The sequence below is a fragment of the Chaetodon trifascialis genome, chromosome 15 (genome assembly GCF_039877785.1).
Source record: "Chaetodon trifascialis isolate fChaTrf1 chromosome 15, fChaTrf1.hap1, whole genome shotgun sequence".
NCBI classification, from domain to species: Eukaryota; Metazoa; Chordata; class Actinopteri; order Chaetodontiformes; family Chaetodontidae; genus Chaetodon; species Chaetodon trifascialis.
The window spans coordinates 24095829-24123381 of NC_092070.1; the positions used below are offsets into that span (position 1 = coordinate 24095829).

Sequence of the window (27553 nt, forward strand, 5' to 3'; positions counted from 1 at the left end):
TTCGCAATCGTAATTTCTCAAGCAAATATAGTGAAAAAATTCTGCACATTCACATGTTCTAGCCTCTCAAATGACAGGCATTTTCTGCTTTTCTCTGTTTTATATCGGCGTAAACTTGAATATATTTGGGTTCTTGGACTGCAGGCCAAACAAATTAAGACTTTTGACCAAATAATTAGCTAAAAACTAATTAGCAGATAGATCGCCAATGATCATAATTGTCAGTTGCAGTCCTACCTCCCCTTCTCACCTGCCCCCAGGTTGTTCCCGCCCTCATTAGTCACAGTCTTCCTTTACTGGTTGTATCTGAGACCTTTCTGACATGAATTGATGATTGTTTTTGGGTGAAAAACAAATATCCCTCACCATTAGTCGCCTGCTTTTTGGGAATAGTTAATGACTCAGCAACAACAGCAAATCACTGGTTCCATGGCCTGTGGAAGGTTTCTGGGATGAACACTTTGGCTTTTGGAGAAAAGAATGGGACGCCTTGTATTTTCACTCTGGAGTTGCTTTTTTAATCAAAGAACGAGTGTTATTTGTTAAATGAAGTTGCAGAAATCAGCGAGCGCTGAATATGAGGAGCATTTGTCGCTGCCCCGCATGAGCAGTTTGTTGGTGTGCAGTCCTCTGAAAGGCAGACACGTCCTGTCAAAAGTTTCTATTTGTTTGGTAAAGGATGCTGTTTGGCATGCGGCCCAGCTCATTGTGCTCTCCCACACATCAGATAATTGGAGGCTTTTGAAATATCCTCTGTGCTGCTGCCGCTCCCCGTCCTGGTCACGATGTTCAGGCTGGGATGCGTGGCAAGGTTGATGTTGATTTTTCCAGCATTTTTGTCTGCTGTAAATTTCAGCGAGCTGGGTTTGATGACTTGTGGGGGGTGATCCTGCTGTTTGATGTCCAGAGCTCGTTAATCCAAACCTCATCTGGTATGCAAGGTCAGACCCTACTTTGATGTGCACGGGCCGCCGCTGCCAAGTCTAGAGAGTGGAGAGGGCACAGTTCGTTTATGAGAGATCAGGAACTGTAGCAACCCCGACACATTTTGGCTTTTGTCCATCAACTACTGTGAGGACGAGGTCTGGTTTGTTAAAGGGGCCTCTGAGCTCTCCCGCTGCTGAAAGCGCACACATGAACGTTTCCCGAGAAGCTGAATCAAATGCAAATCTTTTCCCAAACGCACGGAGTAATTGGAGGAATGTGTGGAACTCGTATGTTTTCCTCAGGGAGCCATCGCCGCAGTTTATAAGAGGAAAGCTGCACAATAACCCCGATTATATCAACAAAAAATATTAGCGGGTGTTAACCTTCGGCTTGTCTAGACCTCACCATAATTGTCTTTGTGATAAAACTGTAAAAACGTCTTTAACCGCTGCCATCCCCACATCACATCGCAACAAAAAGCAAGCAATAATGAATCATTTGTTCATCTTGGATGAAGAGCTTCGTCTCATAAGCACACTTGATTCGCAGGAACTCAAAACCTTTTCGCATCCTCGGTTCTGTGGAAGCAGAGTGAGTAGAAACAGCATGTTTGTTATGTAAAATAAAGGAGCAACGGCCCCCACTTTGCACCCAGTGCAGGAATTCACTGCAATTAACTCTTGAGCGTCGCATGTAAATATGAAGGTTTGGGGCTCCGCGGGCAGGCCGGCTCACTCTCACAGGGATCCCGGGCCTTTGTTCTCCCGGGGCTTTGGCTGGCCGCCACGCTGCCTCAGTTGGCGGCACCTAGCTATAATTTTCTCACAATGGCTGGCGTGTGAGCCGTCCATCATTCCTCTCCCGTGTCTCCCTGTTTCTCCCAAGCAGCCCCTCCTTGCCTGCCCCCCCCCCCCCCCCCCCCGCTGGCAGGTTTACCCGTTCCTGAGTGCATGCCAAGTCTTTCCTATCAGTCTGTCATCTCGCACAGCTAAACAAGCTGCCTAAGGATATTTAATAATTCGCTCTCTTCACACTTGGCTGCGCTTTGATCAGATGTTAAGTATCTGAGGAGATCATTTCTGGAGGTCTGTGAGATTCTCAGATTTACAGCAGGATCTCTGCAAATTGTTTCCAGGTCCACCCCTCTCTGATTTAGCCTCTCACCTACAGTAACTTCAGATGCCGCTCGCTGTTCACAGGATACCACCAACAGTGTGACATTAGAGGAAACTCAGGGTGTGAAGGAGTGAATGAAAACCTGCACACATGTGGATGTTTGATCAGTTTTTGAGTCACACTGTTCACTGCAGCCTTTTTTTCATGGACTTGTGCAAAAGTCTAGTAAGTTGGTTTAATGTGGCCACTCAGTGCTTTTCAGTAATATTGTATAATATAATTATGCAGTAAATGTGTCATTGAGCTGCTTTGAGTCGTTGCTCATTGTCGCTGCTTCACCAAAGCTTCTTTCATTCTCTGCTGTTGGTCATAAAAGCAAGAAAACTGAAATCTAATATTAGTAAGACAGAAGCAGAAGAAGCATCCAGATCGCCAGAAGCCTCCCATCTAACTGGATTTGTTTTAGAACTAGAATCTTGTCTTAAAGTCCTGATCCTTGCCCAGAGGTTTTGGTTCAGGATGGTTCAGTAGGACGATCGGAGGCGAAGTGTCTGCTTTGGGGAATGGGGATGAGTTTGGCAGATTTCCTGGGTGGACTCTGCCAGACTGTCTGTCCTGCCCCTTTCTCTCCGGGCGTTGAGCGTTACAGGGATACTCTCTTTGTTTTAAGACGTCCAGCTTTGCTCTACAGTCAGTTAAAATGTTAATGTGGGAGATGGAGACGCGTCAGTGCAGGTGAGCACTGTTCACAGTTCTGCTGTGGTAGGATGGAGGCTGGAGACGTGGTCGCATCGGCCCTTTTGCTGGCTTGCACATCACCCTGGATTATCATATATATGTTTCTATGATCTTGACCAGTGGAACTCTCAGTAGAAATTCAGATAAAAAATCTGAAAGCCATGTTTGTGTCAGACCTCATGAGCCCGACTCATGCTGTGCTGTTTTTGGGCTGGAGGTAACAAAAAGTGGAGCAGGGAAAGAGGAAGGTCAAAAGCAAACTGTGGTGAGAACACGAAGAACATGAAGGTTATCAGGAGCAGAAGCCCTCCAGCACCAGAAACTGAGACGAAACCAACGCCACGTCTCCATCCTGATGACAGAGCACCGTCATTAACACGCCTGTGGGCTGCTGATATAATTGCATTCTGTCAAGGTGCTGCACAAACATGTTATGTAAATACTGTATGTTTTATGGGCAGGACGGGTCCCTCTTCAGGCGTAATCCTAGATTTCAACGGTGAGGTTTAAGCTTGTCTGTCACAAAGATTCATCTCTTCTCTGTGTATGTAAACCTGACCGACAGGTATCTCACATTTGACCTGGAGGGTCTACAACTCACCGACACATTTGCTTTTCAGGCGTTTCTGTAGTTATTGTTTGTCACAAAATAGTTCCAGTCTGTAACTCCTCCTAAAACCACAAATTGGCGTTTTTACATTTCTGTTTGTGTACGAGTTAAACAAACAAGATACAACATGTTAATTAGTGAGCTTTAGGTGTTGGTAAGCACTTTTTTTACTTTGTAGAGAGCCAGGCTAACCGTTTCCCAATTCTTCCAGTCTTTATGCTAAGCTAAGCTAATCTCCTCACGGCTCCAGCTCCGTACTTAACGCGCAGACTTGAGGGTGGTACCAATTTTCTCACCCAGTTCTCGGAAAGAAAGCACATCTCCCAAAAATTATTCCTTAAACTTAGACGGATTTCCTGCAGATCACATAATCGTTCATTAACGGCGCCTTGTTCCAGACCGTGGAGTGAAAGTCCGCAGATAAAGACGGTCGTTTGTGTGGATGCACTTTGCATTCAGACTGTACAAACATACATTCCCTCAGTTGTTCTGCAGATCCAGAGTCACGAACCCTCTGGTCTTCAGCCTTCTTTCGTGACCTGCTGCCTGAATGGAGAGGGAAGAAGGAATCTTATAAAAGAGAGGACGAAGGGAAGCAGGCGGCAGAGGATGGAAGACTGCAGATTTATCACCCAGGCATGGAGTGGAAAGAAGTGCTGCTCGTCTGGAGAGCGGCTTTCCACTTCACTTTAATTCAGTGTGAAGTGTTTGAGACACAGGAGTGTGGTTTGGGGAGATAAATGGGAAAGCCAGGCTTTTTCCGTCCGGGCTGACACCTCTGTGTTCTGATCTGTAATGAGCTCTCTCACCAGTGTTTGCCAGTTGGTTGTTGACAGCTTCAGCTTAATTTGCTGCATGTTGCTTCAGTATTTGGAGAAAGTCTTGTTTTGGCTCGGAGCTTCAGATAAGTGTCCAAACGAATGTTTAGCCGGTGAACATTTCTTTTTCTGTCTGACACGAGCAGAGGCCGTCCGCTTTGGATTTTCATTGAAGGAATATTAGCGACAGCCGCTTTGTTCTGAGCTGCACTGAAGGCTGCTTCAGGTGATATCTGCCACCTAGTGGTGCTGATGTGTGCAGATGTTTTCCACAGCTGCACTCGTCCAGTCCATCAGTTGATGATGGACGCTGCATGCAAAGTGTTCAGCATATTAACAGGACTGATGTTAGCTTTTGTTTGATGTATTTAGATCTGAGACTGACGCCCTGTTTGACACGAGCTCGGGATATGCTTCTGTAATTCAGACAGAAGCTGCTTTTTAACACCATTTACATTTTTAAATACGAAGCATGTCTGTGTGTGTGTCTGAAGACAGTTTCTTTGTGTTGGCTCTCAGAAACGGCTGCTAAACAGCATGTTTGATGAAAGCTGAATGACTTGGCCCTCATATTCTGAGGTCATTGGCACATTAATGGCTCCTTTATTACCGTAGCATGTTAACCTGAAGCACTGCTTGCCGTCTAAGAGGAAGCCGAGGAGCTGCATGAAAATGATTACACCGCAATTATATCAGCCTCTTAGTTGTGACTCCTCACTGCCCAGCTGTCTGCTGCCTGCTGCCAAGAAATAGATTAGTTTCACTGCTCCTCTAATAAGACTGTTAGACCAACAGCGTGAGCTCAAATAAATGAATGAAAGCTGCAGATAGGAGGACAGAAATAGATTAATATTGTCAGACTGCAGCGTGCGTCTTCATCCAGTCGTAGCTGGAAAACTGGCAGAAGCGAAGGGGAGATTCTCATTATCTGTGAAGAGCAGCGAGCAGCCAGAAGACTCTCAGCACGATCGAAACCTGTCAAACGTTCTCACACAGGACGGGCCAGCGTCAAACAGAGAGTGTTTTGTATCCCCGGAGGGCAGGAGTACAACCCAGGCGGTAATAAAACTCAGGCAGACCATGTTGGTCCTGTAAACGTAATCTGCAAAGTGTTAATTACAACCTGGCGCCTCTGTGAAGCTGAAGTCAGCTGAGCCGTCAGCGGCGTCCTGATCTCCTTCCTGAACGACGCGGCTCGAGCCACGGCGGCAGCCTTGGAAACGAGATTTTCTCCCTGTTGATGATCCTGTTTGAAAGGGCCGCTTTAAACAAATTAAGAGCTGGTCAGATGCTGTGTTTGTGTGACCCCTTTCTCCTCAGGGGTGGGTCGGGGGCGGGGGGCGCAGCCGGAGACCCTGTGTTGTTTACTGTCATTCATGTGAAGCGCTGAGGGTTTGTGTGTTTACCACACACCACCTCTCACAGATGACACTCAGTGAAAAGGCTGTTTGAGCTGCAGTGACTTCATCAATCAGCAGCTATTCTGTTCATCAGTTAAAGGAAACTGAGTGTCTTTGGACTGTTTGTCAGAAAAAAGAAGGAATTTTCAAGTCGCCACCTTGAAAATGACAATGTTTAATGAATGAATGGAGAAAATCTTTGAGCCATCGGTCATGGAAATCATGGTTAGCTGCTGGTTTCTGCTCTTCTTTCAGATCAGCTCTGTTTGATCCTGCACAGCATCAGAAAACAGTTTTATGTGCTCGCTCTGGTTTTCAGGAAATCCATCCCTCCTCTCTTTAATTGAGAAAGCTCTTTCTCCATCTCCCCCTCTCTCTGCGGCCCCAGAGGACCGGGTTCAGTCAATGAGCCCCTCTCTCACATTCTGTTATTTTGTTATTGTGTAATGGCCTCCAAAGGTTGAAGGATGGCTCCTCTGCAGGTCTCCCCGAGGAGCAGAGCCTCTATCTAGACATTAATCTACTGCTGTGAGACAGACACGCTTGTTTAGCTAGCACAAAGCCCAGTAAGCTGTTGTCTCTGAGAAAAAGCTGGCCGTCTCCAGAGCCACTGGAGGCTGCGATGGCTGGAGCCAGAGTAATGACCTGTGAAATTCACCGATAGACTCGTCCTGTTGCACACAGGTCCGCCGGCACCGGGCCCTGTTCGCGGCCTGCCGCTGATTTATCAGCGCGCCTCTCCTGGTGCCACTGGCTTTCTGGAGTTTTATGTGGGCTGACCAGAGGAGCCCAGTTTGGGGAAAGTGAATACAGCGTTTGTGAGAGACAAAGCTTGGCAAAGACGATTTTCTAACTTGTTTTGCAGATGTTCAAGAATTAACCTGTAATTTATCTTGAAATGCTGAAAAGAAAAGCAACATTTTAGGTTGTTATTCCTAAATTATTTGGTTGAAATTGTCAATATTTGAGCTCCATTTCCACTGGTGTATCATAGCAGTGGTTTCAAATATTTATGCTGCTTTGTCCTGCGAAATAGTCAATATTTTCTCTCCTCCTCAATCAGATTAGGACGCGAGGCTGAAAGTTCGGGAGAGGAGGCTTTGAAGGTGGTAAGGAGAGTAGCTGTGTCTTCCCCAGAGTAGATTATACAGAGATCAGGAGGGCAAACTTCCCGCTGGCACCCTCTGTCTGGTAGATACAGTTTGACTTTGTTACCTCGGCTTCACAGCAGAGGGAGATTCCTCCTGATTCCTGCCCTGTGGGTGTTAAGACCTGCTCGCCGAGGAGAGACGGGTTTTCATATCTAAAACTGCTTTTGTACAATAACTCCTCCTATTCTTAGTCATACTGCCTTCATTTTTACCTTTTGTTTGACTTTCTCCTGCTCTTTTGTAATGGTGCTTTATTATTTCTTAATCATTAGTGTTGTTATCAGCCAACAAACAGTGTCTAATGAACCTAAGCTAGTGTCTGTGTGATGCTGCAGAGTGGTGCTTTGAGCAAAATGCTAATGCCGGCATGCTAACCTGTTGATGTTTAGCAGGTATAATGTTTACGATGTTCACCATCATAATTTAGTGTGTTTGTATGCTAACATTTGCTCATTATTACTAAAAGCACACAGCACAGCAGAGGCTGATGGGAGTGTTATTTCATGTGGTCATAAATCATCACGGCACTTCGTCCGCTGTTAGTCAATATTTCTGTCTGGACCAAAGTGGTGGACCAACACCGTCATCCCCTAAGCCACACTGCTAGTGTGGCTAATAAGGATGAATGTAAACACTGGCTTCAGACCCCAAAGGACATGATTCATGTCTGCAGCTCTCACTGAGATTTACATTCATCGATATTTCTCTATTAACATTGAATCGATGATTATGTGCAGGTTCATTTGCAGCGACGAACCCTCGGCGTGGTCACCACACGTAAACACAGTTCTGCTTTCTTGAGCTTCCTGCTTGCAGCTACGTTATCGACGCTACAGTGTTAGTCTTGTCGAACCTTTTCAGGTAGAGACTTTAGATTTTTTTTTAACTCAACAGGAAAAAATGAACTCAGGTTTCTGTGCGATTATACCTTTTAGATGCCAGCAAACGTTTCCAAGTGGTCCTGCCCGATAATCATTGATGGATTAAAACAGTGTTCTCAACTCTAACTGGCCAACAGAGTTTTTGTGGTGTGGAGCTGAGCCTCTTGTTGAGGTATCACATGTATTTGGTGTCCCTCAGAGTCCAGTTTTAGGTCCTTTCATTTTCTGTCTGTGAGGTCGTCTAAAGACAGAGCTGTGCTAACGTTATGCGACTGACAGCATAGTTCTCAATGTCCAAGAACATCTCACTGCTCCACCAGGACATAACTGTGGTTCTTACTGGCTCCTCAGACCAGAGATATGCTGTCAGCTGGGCTGCAGTCGACGTCATCTGTTCAAAGTTTTAAAAGGCAGAAAACTTGGTGTCATTTTTCACTTGAAGTTTGAACGACATATTAAAGTTATTGTATTACTTCCAAGCATCCAGCACTGACAAGCTCTTCCACACTTGTCTGATTCCCCAAACAGCAATAAACCAGCTCAGCAATGCAAAGTTTTACTGGAGGAAGTGAAACATTCCTCTTAATTAAAAATCACTATATGTGTTGCCTGTAAACTTTCTTTTAATTAATGAATGAGAGTATCTGGGGTGTGCTTGTAAGTTCTAACATTTACAATTCCTCTAAATCATCGAGGGAAGCCCTGCTCACGATCCCCATAAGGCCAGGACACTTTTTTAAAATTAGCTTTTAATTAGCTTTCAAAGCCTCCTGGTGCAGCTGAGAAAAGCAGAAAACATTGATATTATCCAACACGAGCTCCAACCTTTAAAATCCAAGTTATTATTCATGATTTTATTCTTTAGCAGTTTTTTTGATGAGGGAAGACAGTTAATGGAAATGTTTATGAAATCATTTGTAGCAGAAAAACTTTATTTGCAGACAAACTCTTCATTCATTCATTCATTCAGTTTCCTCATGTTTGCATTTTCTTGTTCATACTTTGACTTTTTACGTGTTCAAGCAGCTTCAGATGAATTCTCTTAGTACATTTCGGCTCTGACGTCGCTCATGTTTCACACGTAGTCAACTGAAAAGTGTTTGTGGAGCCGGGATGACATCAGATACCGTGACTAATCAATAGGTTTTCTCTCCGCCTGCTTGCCCTTCAGGTGTCCGTGGATTCAGAGGGAAGGAGGCGGAGTTCATCGGGTGTAATAAAAGTAAGCTTGGAGGAAAATGTGACAGATGTGGAGGCCTGTGCCAGCCAGAAAAGCGAGAGTGGGACTGTCAGACATGTCGACTCCGGCGTGGTGATGGATGGAGAGTGAGGTAAGACAGATGACATCGTCTGTCTGAGGCCGTGTTGTCATAGTGGAGGATTGCCGCTTGTCTTAACCTCTCAATATCAGAGAGCAAACTGAAGTTTGTTTACACTGCTCCAGTGGAGTGATTTAGAATGAGGGGCGAGGGAGACGTGGGTGTAGAAGGTATGCTCGCTGGAGGGTCGGATCAGGTTTCTAAACATTCCCTTTGAAATCGAATAGCAGCCATCCCAGGCGTTTTAAAGTCAACCAGCCCCGCTTGGTTACAATCCTCAAGGTAGAGGAGCCCAAACACAAATACAAACAGAGGAACTTAAACATCAGCGCCGGCCTTTAAAGGCTAGTCAGCATCCAGCCTGGATTCTGATAAAGTGGGTAAATTATTGCTTTTAGTTTGGTGTGGAGCCATCATGAGGCAATAGAAAACAAACTTATGAGAAGCACTAATGTGTATGTTTGTGAATACAGGAGCCTTACTGTCTACATTTTGCACAATTTGTTCATGTTTTCTGCTGCAAAGGTAAGTACATAAAAACATCTGTGGAATAACACCCCCTTCGACCTGAATAGTACCTTTGGTTGCATCCTTTCTATCAAATGCTCACTTTGAGCAATGCATCATGGAAAAAGCTTATTTCTGGCTTTTAAACAAAGGCCGGAGTGAAGCAAAGAGCTGATTGATTTACGGCATCTTGTGTTGCTAAAACAATAAGACGTCCCGGGGAAAAAAACAAAAACATCCCCGGAGATGAACGTGCTGAATGCTCTTCAAAACAACATGGTTTGGGGTGTGTGTTATTGCGATGGAAGATGGATTGGAGTCTGGCTTATTTTGCCAGGAGTCAGGTGTGGGGTTGGGGGGGGTGTCGGGATCGGGGTTGGCGCATCGGCGCTGGGGGTGAGGTGGGGGTTTAGGCTCATTTCCAACCCCAGCCTGAAGTCAGTGCTGGGCTGGGCTGTCGGGGGTGTGTGTGTGTGTGTGTGTGTGTGTGCGTGTGTGCGTGTGTGCGTGTGTGTGTGTGCGTGTGTGTGTGTGTGTGTGCAGGGCTGGGGGGTGGGATTACACTGTCACACTGTTCATACTGTTTATGCATACCAGGCCACTGTGAGTGCCTCTTTGTCGCGTAAGTGTTTACTTGAATTTATTTTGGGAGAATTCCACATGACTGGGACGGGGATCTCTATAAATTATGGAATCGAGCGCTTTGTGTAATGATAACTTCTGTCAGTTCGTCAGGCTGTGTGACAGTGTTTTTAAGAGTGTGTAAATACAGGGGTGGTGAAAGAGGGAGAGGGGTGTCTGTGTGTTGAAAGGTGCTGCAGACTTTCTTGTTCATTTAGTCTACTCAGCAGAACAATAACAATGCTTTCAAATGAGCTTCTTACACCACTTTGCCAGCAGAGAACCACTAGTGGAATGTACTGTGATTACTTACTGAAGTACTGCACTTACGTCCAGTTTTGAGATATTTCCATATTTCCATTGTTTACCACTTTACACCCCGACTCCTCAACACACAGTGGTAGTCACTACTTATGCTGCAGGTTCGTTTGTTAATATATCTTTTGGAAATTCCCAAAGTGCCATCTTCAGTTTCTGAACAGTTAAAAAATCCCAGAGACTGCGTGTTTAATGAGTTATAGAACAGCTGCAGACTTACACGTTTGGCATTTCCATTGTTAAGTTGATTATTTTTCTGTCGTTTGAGTAAACGACCGATCATCTCACTCTAGAGCGCGTAGCAGTTTCCTTACCTGATACGATCACTGGTTACGCTTACTGTGCACAGGTCGAATGTGACGATAGCTGCCAAAGATTAATACAACGTGTTCAGCGCCGGGGGCTGTCTGCAGCTGAGGGATGATGGGAAAGCGTCAGACTGGCTGCATCATCCTCCCTCCCGTCAGACGGCCACTCTGCTGTTACTGAGAGATTATTCGATTTCAGCGACTAAGTGCCAAATTAGGAGCTGAGTTATTCTGCGGTTCAGCTCCACCATCCTCAGCAGGGCTCTGGACTCCAAGTTTGTGGGTTGGAAACACAACGTTCTGCACTGCCAAGCCATACACACACCCAATACCTGTACAGAGCCGAGGCGAATCAGATGGAATGAGCGGCTGAAATTTAATCACTGGTCGTGCAGCAGAAGTGGAGGCATGTTCACGGTGCTATCAGGAACATCAGGTGAGGATGCAGTGGAAACAGGGCGTCTGCGTTGGTCTTGGCCAGTTCTAGAAATCAGAAACTGTGGTCATAGTTGCCTACAGTGTGTTCTGTTATACTGTTATTATAGAGAATACTGGTGTGATGCTGCTCTGGCAGCCTTTAATGTCAGAAAGTGTGTGTTTGCTGCATATAATAAGATCCATCAAGTTTAAGGATTTCAATCTCAAGTGTGTAAACTAACAGATTATATAATTATGGTTAATTAAGACTCTGAAGTACTCTTGGGTGCCTTTACCTTCAAGTGCAACAGCACCATCTAGTGGCTGCTGCAGGTCATGTGTCCGTGAGTCACAGTGGAGCCTTATTGACTGACTTCTTATCTCGTTTCCTCCTTAATGGATGTGACTTATTTAGCAGTGATGCTAACGAAGACTAAAACTACACCGTTTGAGACGGAACGAAAGGTGTAATCAGTCCTGACATCATCTATGTGCTGGTGAATTTCTGAGCGACATGATAAATCACTAAGTCTGCGAGGCTCTTTGAGAAGTTAAACTCATTCTGACTCATCTCAGCTTAATGCTAACCTGCTGAAAGTAGCGCTACCACTAATGATTGCTTTCATTATCCATCTCTTTATTTAACTGAAAATAGTAAAAAATACTAAAAACAGTGACAAAAGGTGGTGTCTTGAAATTGCTTGTTCTGTCCGACAAAACAGTCCAAAATCCAAACATCTGATTAACAGTGACATAAAACAGAGAAGAAGCTGGGAACAGCAAACATTTAAAGGCATTTTCGCCTCATAAAAACCTGAGTCAGACATGAAGGTTGTACCATTTATTAATCAGCTTGACGAGTGGCACAGTAAAGACTGATGACACTGTCCTACCCTGAAAGGCTCTTGATTTGAAATAAATACTGTAAAGAAAACATGCCATTGAGATGGTTAGTAGATCTAAGAGAGAGACCACAAGTGGAAACATATTTCTGCACAGGTCTTTTCATCAATTCACAAATCTGACACAATTAAAATAAAATGATATAAAGGCCTTGTGTTACCCCACAGTCTATGGCCCAGTGGTGATAAATGACTACTCTTTATCTGCCACCGACGCACTCTGAAAGAGATATAAGCCGGAGACACCAAACATTTTCACCAGTAACACGTGTAATAAGAGAAATGTTTTTCAGCTGATCCCGAACGTAAACTACTTCTCTAACTTTAACCTAAACAACTCTAATTGTTTCAGTAAGGCATCAGATGTGCGTCTGCTCCACGCATTTCAGCAGGGTTTTGTTTCCCGTTTCCAAAACAGTACGACAAGACAATAAAACTGGTCCAGTCTCCATGCTATGCTCTAGGGGTCCTCTTTTATTGAACAACCTGAAATTCTAGCTATCTTTGGGGTAATGCCTTTGTGTTTAGTCTTTGAAAGAAAGAAAGGCACAGTCTGCAGCGCAGGATTAGACAGAAGAGTTCAGTCGAAGTGCTTGGTTGCTGAACTCCTCTCAGGGGAGCAGAAAGTAGCGCACATTGTTGTGGTTTCTTTTCCGTTACATCAGATAAAAACCCTTTTTTGTCTGGGAGGCTGGGCCTGCAGCTCCTGAACCCATGCAGGCGGGTGAAGTGAGACGTCTGCAGCTGCAAGTTAAAAAAAAAATCTGGTATTTCAGTACTCGTCGTTTTGTAACACCAACAGCGACTGACAGAATGAAATCTGGTGTTTTGTGGTCAGCAACAAACAATGCTGAGCGGTTTATTGTCAGGCCTGGTCCACACCCAACCTTTCCCACAGTGGTTTCAAAGCCGTTGTCTTCAGCGACCTCAAAGGCTCTGACAAACAGAGGGAGGGCATGGTCAGGTGTAACGTCCGTGATCGTCCTGCCGTGTCAGCACAAACACTTGTCCTCTGGTGTTTGCCCATATTAAGTACAAGTCTGAGAAGATTCACACTGCTGGTGACAGAACTGATGCAGAGACAGAAGAGCAAACCTCAGCGAGGCCGAGTCTTATCTGAGCACCAGGGAGGAGCAGAGATACTGTATCTGACTCCCCGCATGCTTCAGTCCGTTTGGGAACGGCGCTGATAAACTGGCTGCACCGTGGAATGGAACTTGTTTCTGAGGCGATAATGGAGATCGACACAGCGTGGAAGTCAGAGGCCGTTCTGATGAAGCTGTTGTCTGCTGCTACTAACACAGGTTTATACAGCATGAGAGTCCAATACATTTAGAGCTATATAAAAACTATTATATGCACACATCGATGGTATACCCTGGAGGGAAAGGTTGTCCTGTCCCACGTGAAATGAATATACATATTCAGCAAAACTTTGAAAAAAATGGAGGTAGCTAATTTCTGAAACATTAAAAAAAATAAACCATACTATACTAGGAATTAAAAACTGCTTTACGTTAGCTACTGCTTGATATGGATTCACAACACTGACACATTATGAACTAAATGTCTGCTACTCAAAAGAAGCTAACCCTCCTGCTCACGTCTACCATTTCATGACTGGCATTTGTACGTCAAAACAAATCTCATCAGCAGAGAAACACAGACGAGACCAACATGAACGAACGTTATTTCAGGCGGATTCGGCAGCCTTCACGGGGTAGACTGTTATCTTCATACCTAAAGGGTGAATGTGCTGGATACGTTTTTCTTCTCCCTGACTGTTAACAAGTCAAAACTTTGCATTTCTGTGAGCATCCTTCCTCCACTGCCGCTTCTTCTTGTAGATATGAGCAAATAAATAATCACAGTCAATAACCGATGGTGTTTTCTTTAACCTTACAATCAGTCTTTTCCTAAACGCAGACAAAGAGCAAATGAACCCCTGTTCCCTGATGTGTTTCTCAGGAATCCTCCAGCCAAAGGTTTATGTCATTCACTCAGAACCCAAAAGCCACCAGTTTGCTTCACATCTGGTCTGCAGCTTCTAGAGTCCTGTCAGTAGTTGCGAATGCTGAAGAAGCCCACACTGGTTGGAGACTCCTTGACTGTGACAGTCACTAGATTAGCCGTGACATCCGTCACAAACACATGCTCTATCAGACTCCGTGTGGGCTTCCAGTCCTGGTTCTGGACCACGACCGAGCGGTTCTGTCCGGCGTAGTCCTGGTCGGAGTCTGAGCTGCTCTCGTCTTCGCCCGTGCTCATGTCATTCATTTTGGCCTTCTTGCCATCTTTGGAGGCCGATCTGTCTTGCTGGCTCTGGGCCTCAGTGGAGGATTTCTGCGCGCCGCTCTTCTCCAGCTTGCCTTGGACTCTGGGGGTCTGGATTTCAGACATCTCCTTGAGCTTATCAGCTCCAGGCTGGTTCTTTCTGGCCTGCAGTCTTCCAGGGGTTGCTGGACTCTTCAGAGGACCGTACTCCTGATTCTGTGTGACAGTAGTTTTTCTTGCGGGGTTTGTAGCATTTCTCAGGCCTGACATTGGAGCAGTGCCATTTCCAGGAGCATCACTGCTTTGCACAGGTTTGTTCTGAAGGTTCAGAGGCTGAAGGCCAGAACTCTGACTGGAGGAGGCATTCTTGGACGGTAAGGAAGCCACTTCTTTAGTATTGGGTATCCGCTGCAGTGTTGACACAGGGGCCTGGGGTTTCTTTTGTCCATTGGGGGAACTTAGTGTATGCTGAGTGGTTCCCTGAATGGGGTGTTTGGATGTATTCAAATTCAATGCTGCTACCCCTTTTGATTTACTAGCAGCTGCTTTCAAATCCAGACTGGTCCCGCTGTTCATACTGGAGATGGACAGTTTACCCTCGGTGACATTCCTGCTCTGGCTGGATGGTTGGACTGACCTGCCAGGTCCCATGGAGCTCATGGAGCTTTTAACAGCCCCACCCTGGGTCAGAGAGCTCCTGTTCTGACCACCCACTGGATCCCTGGCCGAGCCTCGGTGAAAACCCATGAAGGTGAAGCTTGCTAGGTGAACCGGCTTCTTGATGGCTCCTGGAAGATCTGTATCTTTGGACGTCTTCAGGATTTTGCGAGGGCCCTTGTTCTGCTGGAATTCCTTCCCGTCAGGGGGCAGAGGTTTCCTGCTCCGCTTCTTTGGAGGCTCCTGTTTCGCCACCACAATCTGTGCCTTCTTCTGGGGGACGGGATGAAGGTCTCGTGTTCTGACGCTTGGATTTGCCTGTTTAATATCGTCCCCATCGTCGTCCGATGAGGATGAAGAGGAAGAGCATGAGGATGAGGAATCAGAGGAGGAGGATGACGATCCAGATGAAGAGCTGCTGGATTTCGGAGCTTCTGGCACATTTTCCTAAATTTAAGACCAATCATTAGATCGTGAACTACGCATCAAACAATCATCCCATAATCATTCAGCCGTGAATTGTGCTCACCAGAATTTTCCGTGGTCGTCCCCTCGGCCGCTTCCCTTTCTTACGTATCAGAAGCTCCTTTTCTTGCTCTCTTTAACGAAAGAGTTCAATGAGTGATTAATAAGTACTCATCAACTAATGCAGCAGGTCCAGTTTCTCCCCTTTCTATAGTCTATAAGAGTGCACATAGTTACTTCATCACTTCATACACTGATATGTTAACATCCTGACAAGGACACTCACTTCTTGTTGAAAGCAGCTAACAGTCTCGGGTCCAGGATGTTCTCTTGGGGCTCCCAGCTGTTATGCCTGAAATAAATTGAAGATTGTCACACATCAGTCAAAATAAAGAAGCAAGGTGGCCCGGCGAGGTTAAAAGCACCCTGCAGCGTCAGCAGTGCCCCCGAATTTAGAAAATGACCTTTCAGCAGTTTGTTCACTCACAAACAGAGGACTCTGTGGTTCCCGCAGCCACAGGTGTACTGAAGGCAGCCTGTTCGTTACCGGAGACAAACCATTAAAGGGTCGGCTGAGAAACACCTTTCGAGTTTGATCAAAACAAGGCAACAACTAAGACCTGTTAACAGTAATAAACAATACTATTAATTATGGCTGCTTTCTTTTAGCACAACAGAGAATCTAACACCCACGCTAGGCAGCGGCCGACCAGCTGTGCAGAGGTGAGAGAGGAGGCAGGTTCTGAATTCCTCCTCCAGAAACGAAACGGATCAAGCTTCATGATCAATTTTGTGAGGCTGCAGAGGGTGGAGGAGGGAGGAGTGACGCCTTTTCTGGGGCTGTTACACAAATATGTGGGGAATTTTCTGGGAAAGTTTGCCAAACAGCAGAAGGTACTTCACAAACTCACCGCCCACAGCTACCAAATCAAGATTCAGTTGTTTTTCACAGGCAGTTGATCTCTGTCGAAAAACATGAAGGCGCCAGGAAGGAAGAACATTTTTAGGTCATGGAAGAGCTCTGACTTTCATGGGAAGTTATGGAAATAACATTTTGTGATGGAGTGTCTCCCAGAAAGCAAAAATAAATTGCACCTGCACACCATGACAAGATCCAGTGCCGTGCCCGTTCCTGCGTCCCATTTGCCTTATTTTACTGTACTCATTTCAAAATAAAAGCATCTGTAAGCTCCGTTCCTGAGTGTGAGTGCAGACTAGCTGTACTGTGTGACTCTAAATAATTTGTCTGGGGAACATAAACTCTTAAACTGGAAAAACAAACTGGAAACAGCCTGCTATTGTTTCACTTGAAGTGATCTGAACTACATGCATGTGTAATGACCTTTCTCCTCATCATCACTTGTGGTTGAATAGCCTATTCTGATCAGCAGTCACCAGTGAAATAATCAACCCCCCACCCTTTACACACACACACACACACACACACACACACACACACACACACACACACACACAAAGGATGTGGTTCTAACAGAAAGCCATGGAGCTGGCAGGCAACAGTGTGCATTGATGGTGGATTACAGCAACAATGTGGAGTGAACAGAAAAGGGCAAGTGACAAGAAATGAAGGCAGAATGAAGCCTTAGAAGAAATAGAGAAATACGGATTAAAAGCGGAGAAAACCAACTTTAAAATGTGAGTTATGAAACGACTTCGACGTTTTAAAAGGAAGTTATCGATCAAATATCAAACAGTCGCAAATTTGACTGATTGGTCGCTTTTCGGGTCACACGCACACAAAAAAACTTGTTTAAAGTCATCAATAAAATGAGTTAAACGTCACGACTGTGTGACTAAATAGAAGGGAAATAAATCTAACAGGTAAGAGCTAAAAGTGTTTCCTTTGGCGTTCCGTTAACTTCCCAAATTTGAGGTGTTATGAACAAAAGAAAGCGAATGAAAAGGCTGAATTTCTGAGCTGCTACTGAACAAACTGCCACCAGACACCGAATGTGCTGATGTGGATCCGTCGCCGGGGTCCGGGTCCGTCGCTTAGACCCGAAACACGGACGCTTTTCTCCCAGTTTGACCCGAAGCAACAAGCGACACGTTGTTGTTGTTTTCATTGTTTGGCTGAGCAGCACCGCTCGCACTTACTTGGACGACCATCCCCTCCACTTCACCAGAAACTCCAACTTTCCCTGAAAAGAGAAGCGAGAGAGGGAGAAGGTTAGAAAAGCGGCGCTGGACGGCGGGCGGATGAAGGCGTCCATGTCTCACGGCTCCCACCTTTCTCAGGCGTTTGTTTAAAATGCATTCCGCATCAAAAACCTGCTCTCCCACGGCGCTCAGCTCCTCCATGTCTGCCTTCGCCCCGACTAAGAAGCCTTTATCAAAAGACCAGAGCGCGTCCAGCCAATCACAATTACGCTCGCGCAGGACCGGATGCTCACGGTGTTGCCTTCAAAATAAAGGATTCTCAGCTGAAGCGATGGCAAAACTGAGTGGAAAGTTAGCCCTTTGGAAATTATGACTCAGCTTGGTTCCTGTTTATAGAAACTGTTTGGCTTGTATGTGGACATTGTTGTTCTTCACTTTATGTGAAACAGTCATTTTTGGCATATTCTCCACTGAAAACAGTACAAATCAGGATCAGAATCGGCTTCATTGGTCAAATGTGTGTGCACAAGACATTCAGTTAAGGAGTGCGAAAATATAAAATATATACAAAAAATGATGAGGCAGTAAACAATATATACAATGACATTTACAACATTGACAGTGACCTATGAATGAACATTATTAGATGATAACTGGCCAGTCAGCGGATGTTTGGTGTCAGAGGGTTTGTGACAAATGTTCTTCCTCATCAGCTTCATTGACTTTTGTAAATATCTACTTATTGTGAATCTGATGCAGCAACACATTTCAAGGACTGGGAAAGTTGTGGAACGCTCCAAAAACACCTGTTTGGTACGTTCCACAGGTAAACAGGTTTGTTGGTAACAGGAGGTGATGATGATAATGATGATGATGATGATGATGATGATAACTTGGTTAACTTAATGTCCATGAGTTTCGGCTCTGTTAGTAAGCTAACTAGCTAATACACTAAAGTGTTTATTAATGAGTTGTAATGGAAGCTGCTTAAAAAGATAATTAAATTCAATAAAAAGCGCTGTCAACTTCATCATGTAAACATTCTTATTGGCTAGTTGATTAAAATGCTCAGTTAATGAAATGAAGGATAAAGATTTTTTGGAACAGGTCAGTGATGAGACGAAGCCACAAAACCTCCTTTAGAAAAGTAAAAAGTAACATTATGTCATAGAAACTGTGTAATGCTTGTGTTTATAGTAATGTGTAGATTTTTAAATTTAGCCTTACAAGAAATGCAAAAGATACACAAGGTTACTTTGGGGAAATACCACTAAGTCGCCAACCCCAGTCTTATTTTGAAAGTTGTGACCGGAAGTGCAGTGCGTACATGCGTAACTTGACAGTGTTACACAGGGAGAGGCGGCAACTGAGAATGTGCTTGCTCAAAAATGACCCTTGGCAGCCACCGTTCTCTGCGCGAATCATATTTAACTTGTGAGTGAAAATAGAGAGATGGATGAAATAAACTCACGACTGTTTTCTTCACAAATCAAAACTTGAGATCCATTTTTATCTTGTAAAACAAGTAAAACGTAGCTGCTTTTAGTTTATGTCCTGAGATGCTTTTATTCAAGGCAACTAACAGCAGAGCACAGAAGATTACTGCATGACTAGAAGTAAATGTAATTACATGATATTTAAATGAAGCGTGTTCATTCAAGCATTTAATTACAGCATGTTGTGAAACAGACAGATAGCTCAGTAATGTACACGCACACACTGCATCAGGCCTTTCAAGCAAATATTTAACAAAATAGACAAAAATGAAGCTGCAAAAAGCTGTTTTTATTAATTACATTCACTTCCACTCATTCTGCTCTTTGGTTGCTCGGACATTTCTCAGAGCATTTCCTCACATGGAATGAAAAATCATTGAGAAGCAGGCAGCTTGTTTCCGTTTTTTCTGTGCGATGATCAAAATGAGGTTTGTTTATTCGGCTCGCTTTCCGGAAAATGTTCTGCACCTTTCGATCTGAAAGACATGGCAAAGAAAGAAATATAACTGTTCCTCAGCTTTCAAGTTGAAAATGAGCAATAGTCAAAAGTTAATAGTCAAGTTTGGTTTTCAGACCTGAAGAGTTTTGTCTGATGTTAACGATTACAATCAAATAATATAATTATGTGATTTTTAATACAATGTCCACATTGTGGCATTAATATCAATATTCCAACATATTGAATTCTTGTTTTGCCGTTATTGCTCAGCCATGCTTTGGACAAACAGAACATGACAAATATAAATAGTTATTAAGTACTCAGTCATTACCGTTTATTCTTGCGTTTTCTCTTAATTGCTGTGTGGGATACCGCCACTATGAAAGTTAATGCCAGAAATCCAACCACTGCAGTCAATCCAATTAAGGCGTGTCTGATCGTGTCGTTAGTCGAAGTGCTCTCACCTGCAACAAAAAATCCAGCCAGATCACTTTCACATTCAAAGTATTTTTCTAGTGTTTTTGAAACCAAAGCTCTGCCTCTACTCAGGCAGTAGGTCGCATCAGCTAACCACATGATAACAGCTCTTACGTTCTGTCCAATGACGTCTTAACTGCGTAGCTCAGTTACAAGATTCTTCTGTTTGCTCTGAGCTTTGTTTGGCACAAGAAGATCGCGTTGATTGTAAACACTGATTTAAACTGTTGCTTTTAGAACATTTAAGTTTAAGTGAATATTAGACTTTAGGTTTACAGTAGCATAAGATCGAAACACTCAAAGTACAAATATGTAACAATTCTACTTCTGTACTTAAGTAAATGTACACAGACATGCATTACAGCACCAAATGTGGATTAATTCGCTGCTGAAAATAGTCCCCAACAAATGCACCATTTCCTCCTGCTTGTATGATGAAAACCACAGTGAGCAGCTGTTTTAAGAAATTACTGAACCTTACAAAAGTATTAAAACAATGTATCTGAGCTGTTTTACTTATTCAGTAGGCAAACAGGCTTTGGGCTGAGGAAAGTCATAAAATATTGAGAGATGAACTAAGACACTGTTGGTTTTGGTCTTTTCGTGGCATTTGTCGACAATGAGAAAAATGCACAATATTACCAGCACTGTCCTTTAATTATTCAACATCAGACCTTTAGACCTCCTTCCTTGTGCTCCCTCCAAACTTACCGTGAGCAGTGCTAGATCTACTTTCTAGTTTGAACCTACAGTAGCTCTACGTCTAATTTGGACATGCGTGAAGTAGGAGATGATGGATGAATGGCCTAGTAATGAAGGAGCAGGTGTTGGAGCGACACACTTTCGAGGCCATGGGGAGAGACTCATTAGTCTGATGTAAACTCACTACGAGGTGTGCCGCTAGTAACCAGCATGTGCTCGACGAGTCTCAAGTCGCCATCGTTGACCTCCGGACGGATGTTCAGGATGTGACACATCAAGGGGTAGATGTTCACTGTCTCGAAGGGCCCCACCTCCAGGTTCTTGTGAAACGACGGACCCACCGCCCTGAAGAAGGGCTTCATGTCCATCTCTTTGTTGTCGTAGCCGTGCTCACCCTTGTTGAACTGAACTGGGAAATACTGCAAAGACATGCAGGGATGGACAACATGACTCCCGTGACCCAGCTTGTCAGATTGATTTTAACTTTCAATAACACAATAGCAACATAGTTCACACATCTTGGCTGTCTTGTATTTGGCCAGCAGAGGGCAGCATTGGCCAAGTGAAAGACTGCTGTTCTATACTGTAGCATGAAAGCCTGTTTTCTCTTTGTGACTACTGTCAACCCATGGACGTGGCTGCATGAGAGCTGAAATCCATTGCTAAAATTAGATACTTATGATAGATGAATTCCTTTGATAATGTGTAGTTTATGTTTGTTATCAACAGCATGTGATAGAAACATCAGTATGTAGAAAATCTGGTTATCTTTTAGCAATTATGTAACAGCCTCAACATGTTTATCTGTGACTGAGATGAAAATAAAAGGAGTTTAAGTGGCCATAAAGGGAGAGAAGAAGGATTGAGATACAGTCATGATCATGACGGGCGGTAACCTGTAGACTTTAGATAACATGTGCCATTAGCTGACTCACATGACTGATTATTTTTCTCATGTTCAGCATTTAACATTTTCTGATGTAATTATTTTATCCTCTAAATTAATTTATGGTTCTCGCTGCTGGCTGTCGCGCTGCGGTGGAGTGACCGAGTGAGCGTGGAGCCAAAGGAAAACGCTAATTTTGAATTTTGAGGCATGAGTAGCTTCATGAGGCATTTGAGAGCCCTACATGTCATCAGCCAGGCCTGGATTATCCCGAGGACGTGCAAATGCACTTGATTAAAATTGTAATGTATTAAGATTCAAATTTAACTCCTTGTTTCTGGTTGAAAAGAGCCCAGTTTCACCATTTCCTTTGAGCAAACTGTGACTGGTAATTTAAGCATTTACCTTGTCAAGACGTGGAGAGTTCTAGAATAAATTGGATGGCACGTAGAGATTATAACCTGGCTATTAATCACTTTATCAGCACTTGTCATTTGATTTCTTTATAACCACATCACTGGGGTCATAATCACATAAATCACTGGCTGTTGTTAATGAGTTACCAATACCATGACAGCAGGAAATGTAAAAATAAATATTGTAGCAGCTTCTGTAAGAGTAATGTTTTCACATTTCGCTGCACTTGGCAACTTGGCACGTTGATGGGGCACAAATGGCAACCTGAGGTAACTGTTTATTTTAAAGGGTAAATCAATAGGACTTGCAGTGGGCAGAAAACTGCTGCTCCACATCTCTTTATGGTTTTAAACTTTGCAGCATGTTTCATTTCTGGCCAAACCAGAACAGTGTTGACAGAGAAAACATATGATCTGGCATGTCTGAACACTGCTGCAGCCTCGTTGCGGTTGGGTAACACTGAACAGTTGTATTTCTGTAAAATTCTTGCCTTGCAAGTCTCTCTGACAACCAGTTCTTGAGCAATGAAGATGTAACAAAAATTCAACTCTTTCTGTCAACGCACCCCGTTGATGAGGTATCCAGGGTCGGCCCATAAAATGATGGGGAGGATACGATCATTTTTGGAGAAGTGGAGATTCTCTGGCATCTCCTCCTTCTTGTACACATGGAGGTGTGGATGGGCCCCCTTCAAGGCGTTGTAAACCTTCTCCAGTTTGCCTGGCTTTGGCAACAGCATCCCAGAAGGGCCATAGTCAACCAGGTGGAATTCCACGTCCTTGAATGAGAAATTGGGGAACTTGGACAGGGTGATCTCTGCGACCACGTCTTTGCTCGCCACTGTGGTCATGCCGTGGTCTGCTGTGATGATAATGTTCAGGTGGTCAGTCAGCCCATGTCGTTCTGCTGATTGTCGAATGTAGCCCACCTGCCGGTCCACTTGAGCGACCATTGCCCGACGCTCTGGGGAGTCTGGACCAAATTTGTGGCCTGTGCCATCTGGCTCACCAAAATACAGGGATATGAAGTCCAGGTCCATATCTCTGAACCAGCTCATCACTTTGTCTGTGTTCTCATGCCAATAGTCCTCATTCTTGTAGTCGTAAAACAGTGGTTCCACCTCCGTCATCACGGGAGCGTCTCCTTGGTAAGTACAAGCTGTGCCAGGAAAGTGAAGAGAGCCAGCCTTTAGGCCCTGGAAAGGTGGGAAAAAAGGGATAACTCATGAATGTGACACGTGCACTTGACATGTTTACAGGTGTGTCAAGGGTTCATCAGTTCACACTGGGTGTTGACAAACAAGGAAACCAAACCAGTAGATGCTGGGTGTTCAATTAGATCTACAGCTGAACATTTTAGGCAGCCTTACAGAAGCTGACATTTGCATGCAGTTAACATCTAAAGGATACCTGCAAAATAATTTGCTGCGGTGATCTACCTGGAATGATTCAGCAGGCTTTCAGAGCTGTTTTTCTGGCAGTAAAACAGTCCCTCACAGTGATAAGATGGCGACACTGACCTGTCTCTGCGCTGTGATCCAGATAGGCAGAGTGCCGTTGTCCCACCACTCATTCACAAACAGCGTGGCATAGTAAGGTTTCTTCACGGAGGTGGTTGTGTTGAACCACATGTTGTGGATTACCCCGTGATTCTCAATGTAGCGGCCTACGGAAGAGACTCACTGTCAGTCGGCTTGCACTCATTATTCATAGCGTGACACATTCACATTAAAAATTCTATCAACTTAACGGGTTGAGTGGCATGACGCTTTTGGACAAGGTCTTATGACCAACTTCGGAGATTAGAGGAATTTAATTTCAAGGAAGTTAAATTTCTTTTAGCTGGCACTGATGATTTGAGAGTCAAAATAAGAAAGGAAGCACGGAATTCTTCCCTCAGTCATCCAAGCATAATTATCTTACTCAGCTATAAAAGCTGTTGGACCCTGGGACATTCAATTACAACTAATTCCTTTTTCCCGTGGCTTTTTTCAATCCCTCCAAAGCAAAGTCAGAGCAGTTTCCTATTCTACCATGATATGCAGATCCCCAGCCAACTGGAAGCACTGTTGTAGAAAATGAAACACTTTACCTGTCAGGAGGGTGAAGTGTGTAGGACTGGTGAGAGTGAGGTAAGGAGGTGTGACATACAGAGCTTTGACGCCATCCTTGGTCATCGCGTCGAGGTTTGGCGTGTACACATCCTGGTCGTAATCCCATCGGAAACCATCGAAGGAGACCAGCAGCACCTTCTGTTTCTGTTTGACTGCCGGCGCTCCGAGGATGGAGGCGGCCCAGAGGAGGCAGAGACTTGCGGTCCACAGCATGGTGAACACTTGCAGATTGTAACTGACTCGCTCCTCCAGCAGAAACACTTATTTACCCACCAAGAAGATCCACCTCTTGCCGTCTCACCTACCCCAACAGCGACTGAGCAAAGTTTCACCAACTTATCTTATCTGGTAGATTGGACGGACTTTATCTCAGTACTTTCTGCATGCAGCCTCATGATGTTTATGAGCCAATTTTACGGCTGGGAGTTGTGTTCGCGGTGAGTTCCCCCCCTGTTTTGCTCTTGAGGACTGGCAGTAAAGCAGATTAATCTCTTCGGGCATCATGGCTGTTTGTTTCCCCCTAACTCGCTTGTTGATGCTGTCTTTCTGTTTGTCTGCCTGCCCGTCTGTGTGTCGGAGCTCCCTGTGAATCACTGACAATGGGGGAATGACACTTTGATGGGTTTCACCTTGAGTTTGGATGGTGCATGATTGATCTGACACCAGGAAAATGAAGAGGAAAATGAGAGTATATATCTCTTCGTCAGCTGGCAGTGGTCTCTCGGGAAGAAAAGACCCTAATAGACATATTCATTTTAATAACTCTAATGTGTATGTTAGCCCCAGGATATTGTTAAAAAAATCGACATTGATTTTTTCCAGCAATTGCCATGGCGATGGACAAACTATTAAAAAGTGATCTGCACCCTCCTCAGTGTTTCAGCTCAGATCATACTCAATGTTCTCATCCAGATATTACGTATCACTGCGCTGTGATGTAACCTTATCAACGTCCATCAAATTGCTCGACAAGCTAACTCTTCAAATTTGTTCTTTATACTGTGTGTCCTTGGCAGAGGTTCAAGGGAATTGTCCAATCTTTATGGAGATAAGGGATAACATTCATCAGCTTTCATTTACCTCATTCATATTCATTAGCTTCTTCATATTAAGTCTATCTGCTCGTCATCCACTGTCAGCAAGATTTGGAGGGGTGTTTTGGACTGCTGAGACTGGCGCTCATCTCAGATCTTTGCCAGGAGAACTTTATCAAACACACACACTCTGAACTTGAGGGGCAAGCAAACTTTATCTGACCCTCTCAGTCCTGCACGGAATTTCCACAGGGATTCCCACATTTTCTTGAAGAAGAAAAGTGAGTTTTTTTGCCTTTAGCACTCCCTGTTGCCCACATGCAGCCGCTGCAGTGTGCATGGCTGGGTGGAAAGCCAGATCAGCATCATCAATTTGAGCCAAAGGAAGTACATCAGTGATACACAAAATAAGAACATGGTATTTCCCAGGCTCAAGATCCAGTATCAATGCAGTAAGATCAGTAAATAAAAGTGCCAAACGTCTGAACTGTCACTGCAGCCCAAACGTCTTTTGTACTTAACCAATCAGACAAAAACTAGATAGAGCAGATATCGTAATTCATGTCTGTTTTTAAGTGTTTTTTCTAGTTATTTGATGTTTAAAAGTGACAAACTCCCACATGCCATCTGCCTTTCCCATTGGTTCATTTATTGTGTTGGGTGTTCACAATAGTTCCACAAATGAAGACAACTTTGCTCAATTAGTGAATGAACCAACAACTTAAGAAATTCATAAAAATCAATTCAGTTTTACTTATTTAACTCCAAATCACAGCAGAATTTATCTCAAGGTGTTTTTCCTGTAGAGCATGTCTGAACCGTAGGATAATAATAATAATATTATATCAAAACAGCACGCTGGGAAGATTTGATGAAGACAATAGATAAATAATGTTAAAACTATTTCATTAAGCATGAGCATCGACATCCACATACTGTAACAACCACAAACAAATAGATAATGGCACCACCAGGTAGAAACCACCAATATTCACAATCTGTCTGTTTACCAACCTCACGCTGTCCAGAGAATAAGGGAAGTAATGCTTCTTCATATATGTGTTTTTTTATGTATTTGATGACATACTGTCGACTCTTTAAAGATTAGTCCCCTGAGATCTGGATAAACACAAACACTGTATATATTGTTTTTATGAAGTGCCTCTGAACAAACATGCAGAGTAAAGCTGCTCAGTTTCAGCCTGGAAAAATGTAAGTAGGTGTTTTAGAGCCGTATGCCTGCATACAAGGATTTATTCTAATCTTTATACAATAGACCCTACGTCAACAGACTAAAATCGTGCTTTTTTCCAGCAGATTTTGTTCTGTTTTTCATCCCAAATGCAGCGTTTCTTTTAAACATTTGCTGTCTGCTAAATCACAGCATTTTCGAATGCAGTATTTGTGAGGATTGTCAGGTTAGAAAACATTAACCAACTCATCTCACGAACAAGCAACTGTTTAACATTTGAATCTCCACGGTGAGCATAAAATGTTTACTCCTGAATCAGAATTGCTGATGAAAGAGTGAGCTCTAAATGTAAAATACATGAACACAACCATCCTTTAGAGGTGGAAATAAATTCTTTACTTCATCTGTATTCTGCTCACTTTGGAGTTTGAATGGCAAGCTGCTTCTTTCCCTGCTGCGACTGGAAGTAGACCATCAAGTTCATGCCAGCGTGCCGAGATCGATGTGTTTTGAATTGTGAGCAAACAAACTTTTAATGCATGAATGGCTTATTATCAGGTTACATGCAGGCAAGTCCAAGCGTAAAACTTCAAACCACAGGAAAACTCCACTGGAGGTGCGCTGTGCTCGCACATATAGCTCTCACTGAATCACTGCCGCAAACGCTTTTCTTTGCTGTTACCACGTTTTTAAGAGCCAGTCCAGCATAGTTAATTGCCGTCATATCGGAGAAACCCAGTATGTCGTTCTGTCAGTTCTGGTAGGAAGCAATGAAAGAGCTCAAACAAGGCTGAATGTAAAATATTGATCCTAATCCAAAGTAACCTGTAAACACACACGTTTCAATTGTTCTCAATTTTGTGGCCAAAATATTCAGGAGTGAATGGACTTTTGCAACCGTCAGCATCCTTTCCTTTTTTCCCTCTGAGATACGGTCATTTAATAACCGTTTTCCTTTGACGACTGGCATCCAGAAACACAGATCAGATGAACGTTGATTATAAAGGTCTCCGAAACGTTCACAGCCAGCATCTTTCAAACGATCCGTTTGTCGATACGCACATTTATCAACATTTCTGTTTTCCCCGTTTTCATCTACATTTTTCTTGATTTTCATCACTCTCTCCAGTTTTAATGATTCATTATTGATGGGCTTGTACAAGGTGCATGTTAAGGCATCAATAATTCAACACTGACTCTGAGCGCTTTGACTGATATTTTAGTGAATTTGACTGTTGGTGTTTGTT

At 43.9% G+C, this 27553-nt stretch overlaps 2 protein-coding genes across 2 annotated transcripts; both read right to left on the bottom strand.

The window, feature by feature from the left end:
- Positions 1-11959: 11959 nt before the first annotated feature.
- On the bottom strand, positions 11960-17778 carry cbx2 (chromobox homolog 2 (Drosophila Pc class)). Its single transcript, XM_070980128.1, has 5 exons — positions 17680-17778; positions 17548-17591; positions 15716-15781; positions 15494-15563; positions 11960-15411 (listed from the first exon to the last, which is right to left on the bottom strand). The coding sequence occupies exons 1-5, from the start codon at positions 17749-17751 to the stop codon at positions 14092-14094; spliced, it is 1572 nt and encodes a 523-aa protein (XP_070836229.1). The 5' UTR covers positions 17752-17778; the 3' UTR covers positions 11960-14091.
- A 3050-nt stretch (positions 17779-20828) lies between these two features.
- On the bottom strand, positions 20829-24293 carry LOC139343743 (ectonucleotide pyrophosphatase/phosphodiesterase family member 7-like). Its single transcript, XM_070981522.1, has 4 exons — positions 24059-24293; positions 23487-23632; positions 22533-23162; positions 20829-21083 (listed from the first exon to the last, which is right to left on the bottom strand). The coding sequence occupies exons 1-4, from the start codon at positions 24291-24293 to the stop codon at positions 20829-20831; spliced, it is 1266 nt and encodes a 421-aa protein (XP_070837623.1).
- Positions 24294-27553: the final 3260 nt, after the last annotated feature.

Bases quoted from the DNA above. Each gene is read 5' to 3' on its own strand.
- LOC139343743 (XM_070981522.1), bottom strand. From the start codon at position 24,293: ATGCTGTGGACCGCAAGTCTCTGCCTCCTCTGGGCCGCCTCCATCCTC. The intron at 23,163-23,486 runs GTCAGTGTCGCC...CCACCTTTCCAG, and splicing joins GGATCACAGCGCAGAGACAG to GGCCTAAAGGCTGGCTCTCT. The intron at 21,084-22,532 runs GTGCGTTGACAG...ATGTCTTTGCAG, and splicing joins CTGGATACCTCATCAACGGG to TATTTCCCAGTTCAGTTCAA.
- cbx2 (XM_070980128.1), bottom strand. From the start codon at position 17,751: ATGGAGGAGCTGAGCGCCGTGGGAGAGCAGGTTTTTGATGCGGAATGC. The intron at 17,592-17,679 runs GTGGGAGCCGTG...TTCTCTTTTCAG, and splicing joins TAAACAAACGCCTGAGAAAG to GGAAAGTTGGAGTTTCTGGT. The intron at 15,782-17,547 runs GTAAGTGCGAGC...AATTTATTTCAG, and splicing joins TGGAGGGGATGGTCGTCCAA to GCATAACAGCTGGGAGCCCC.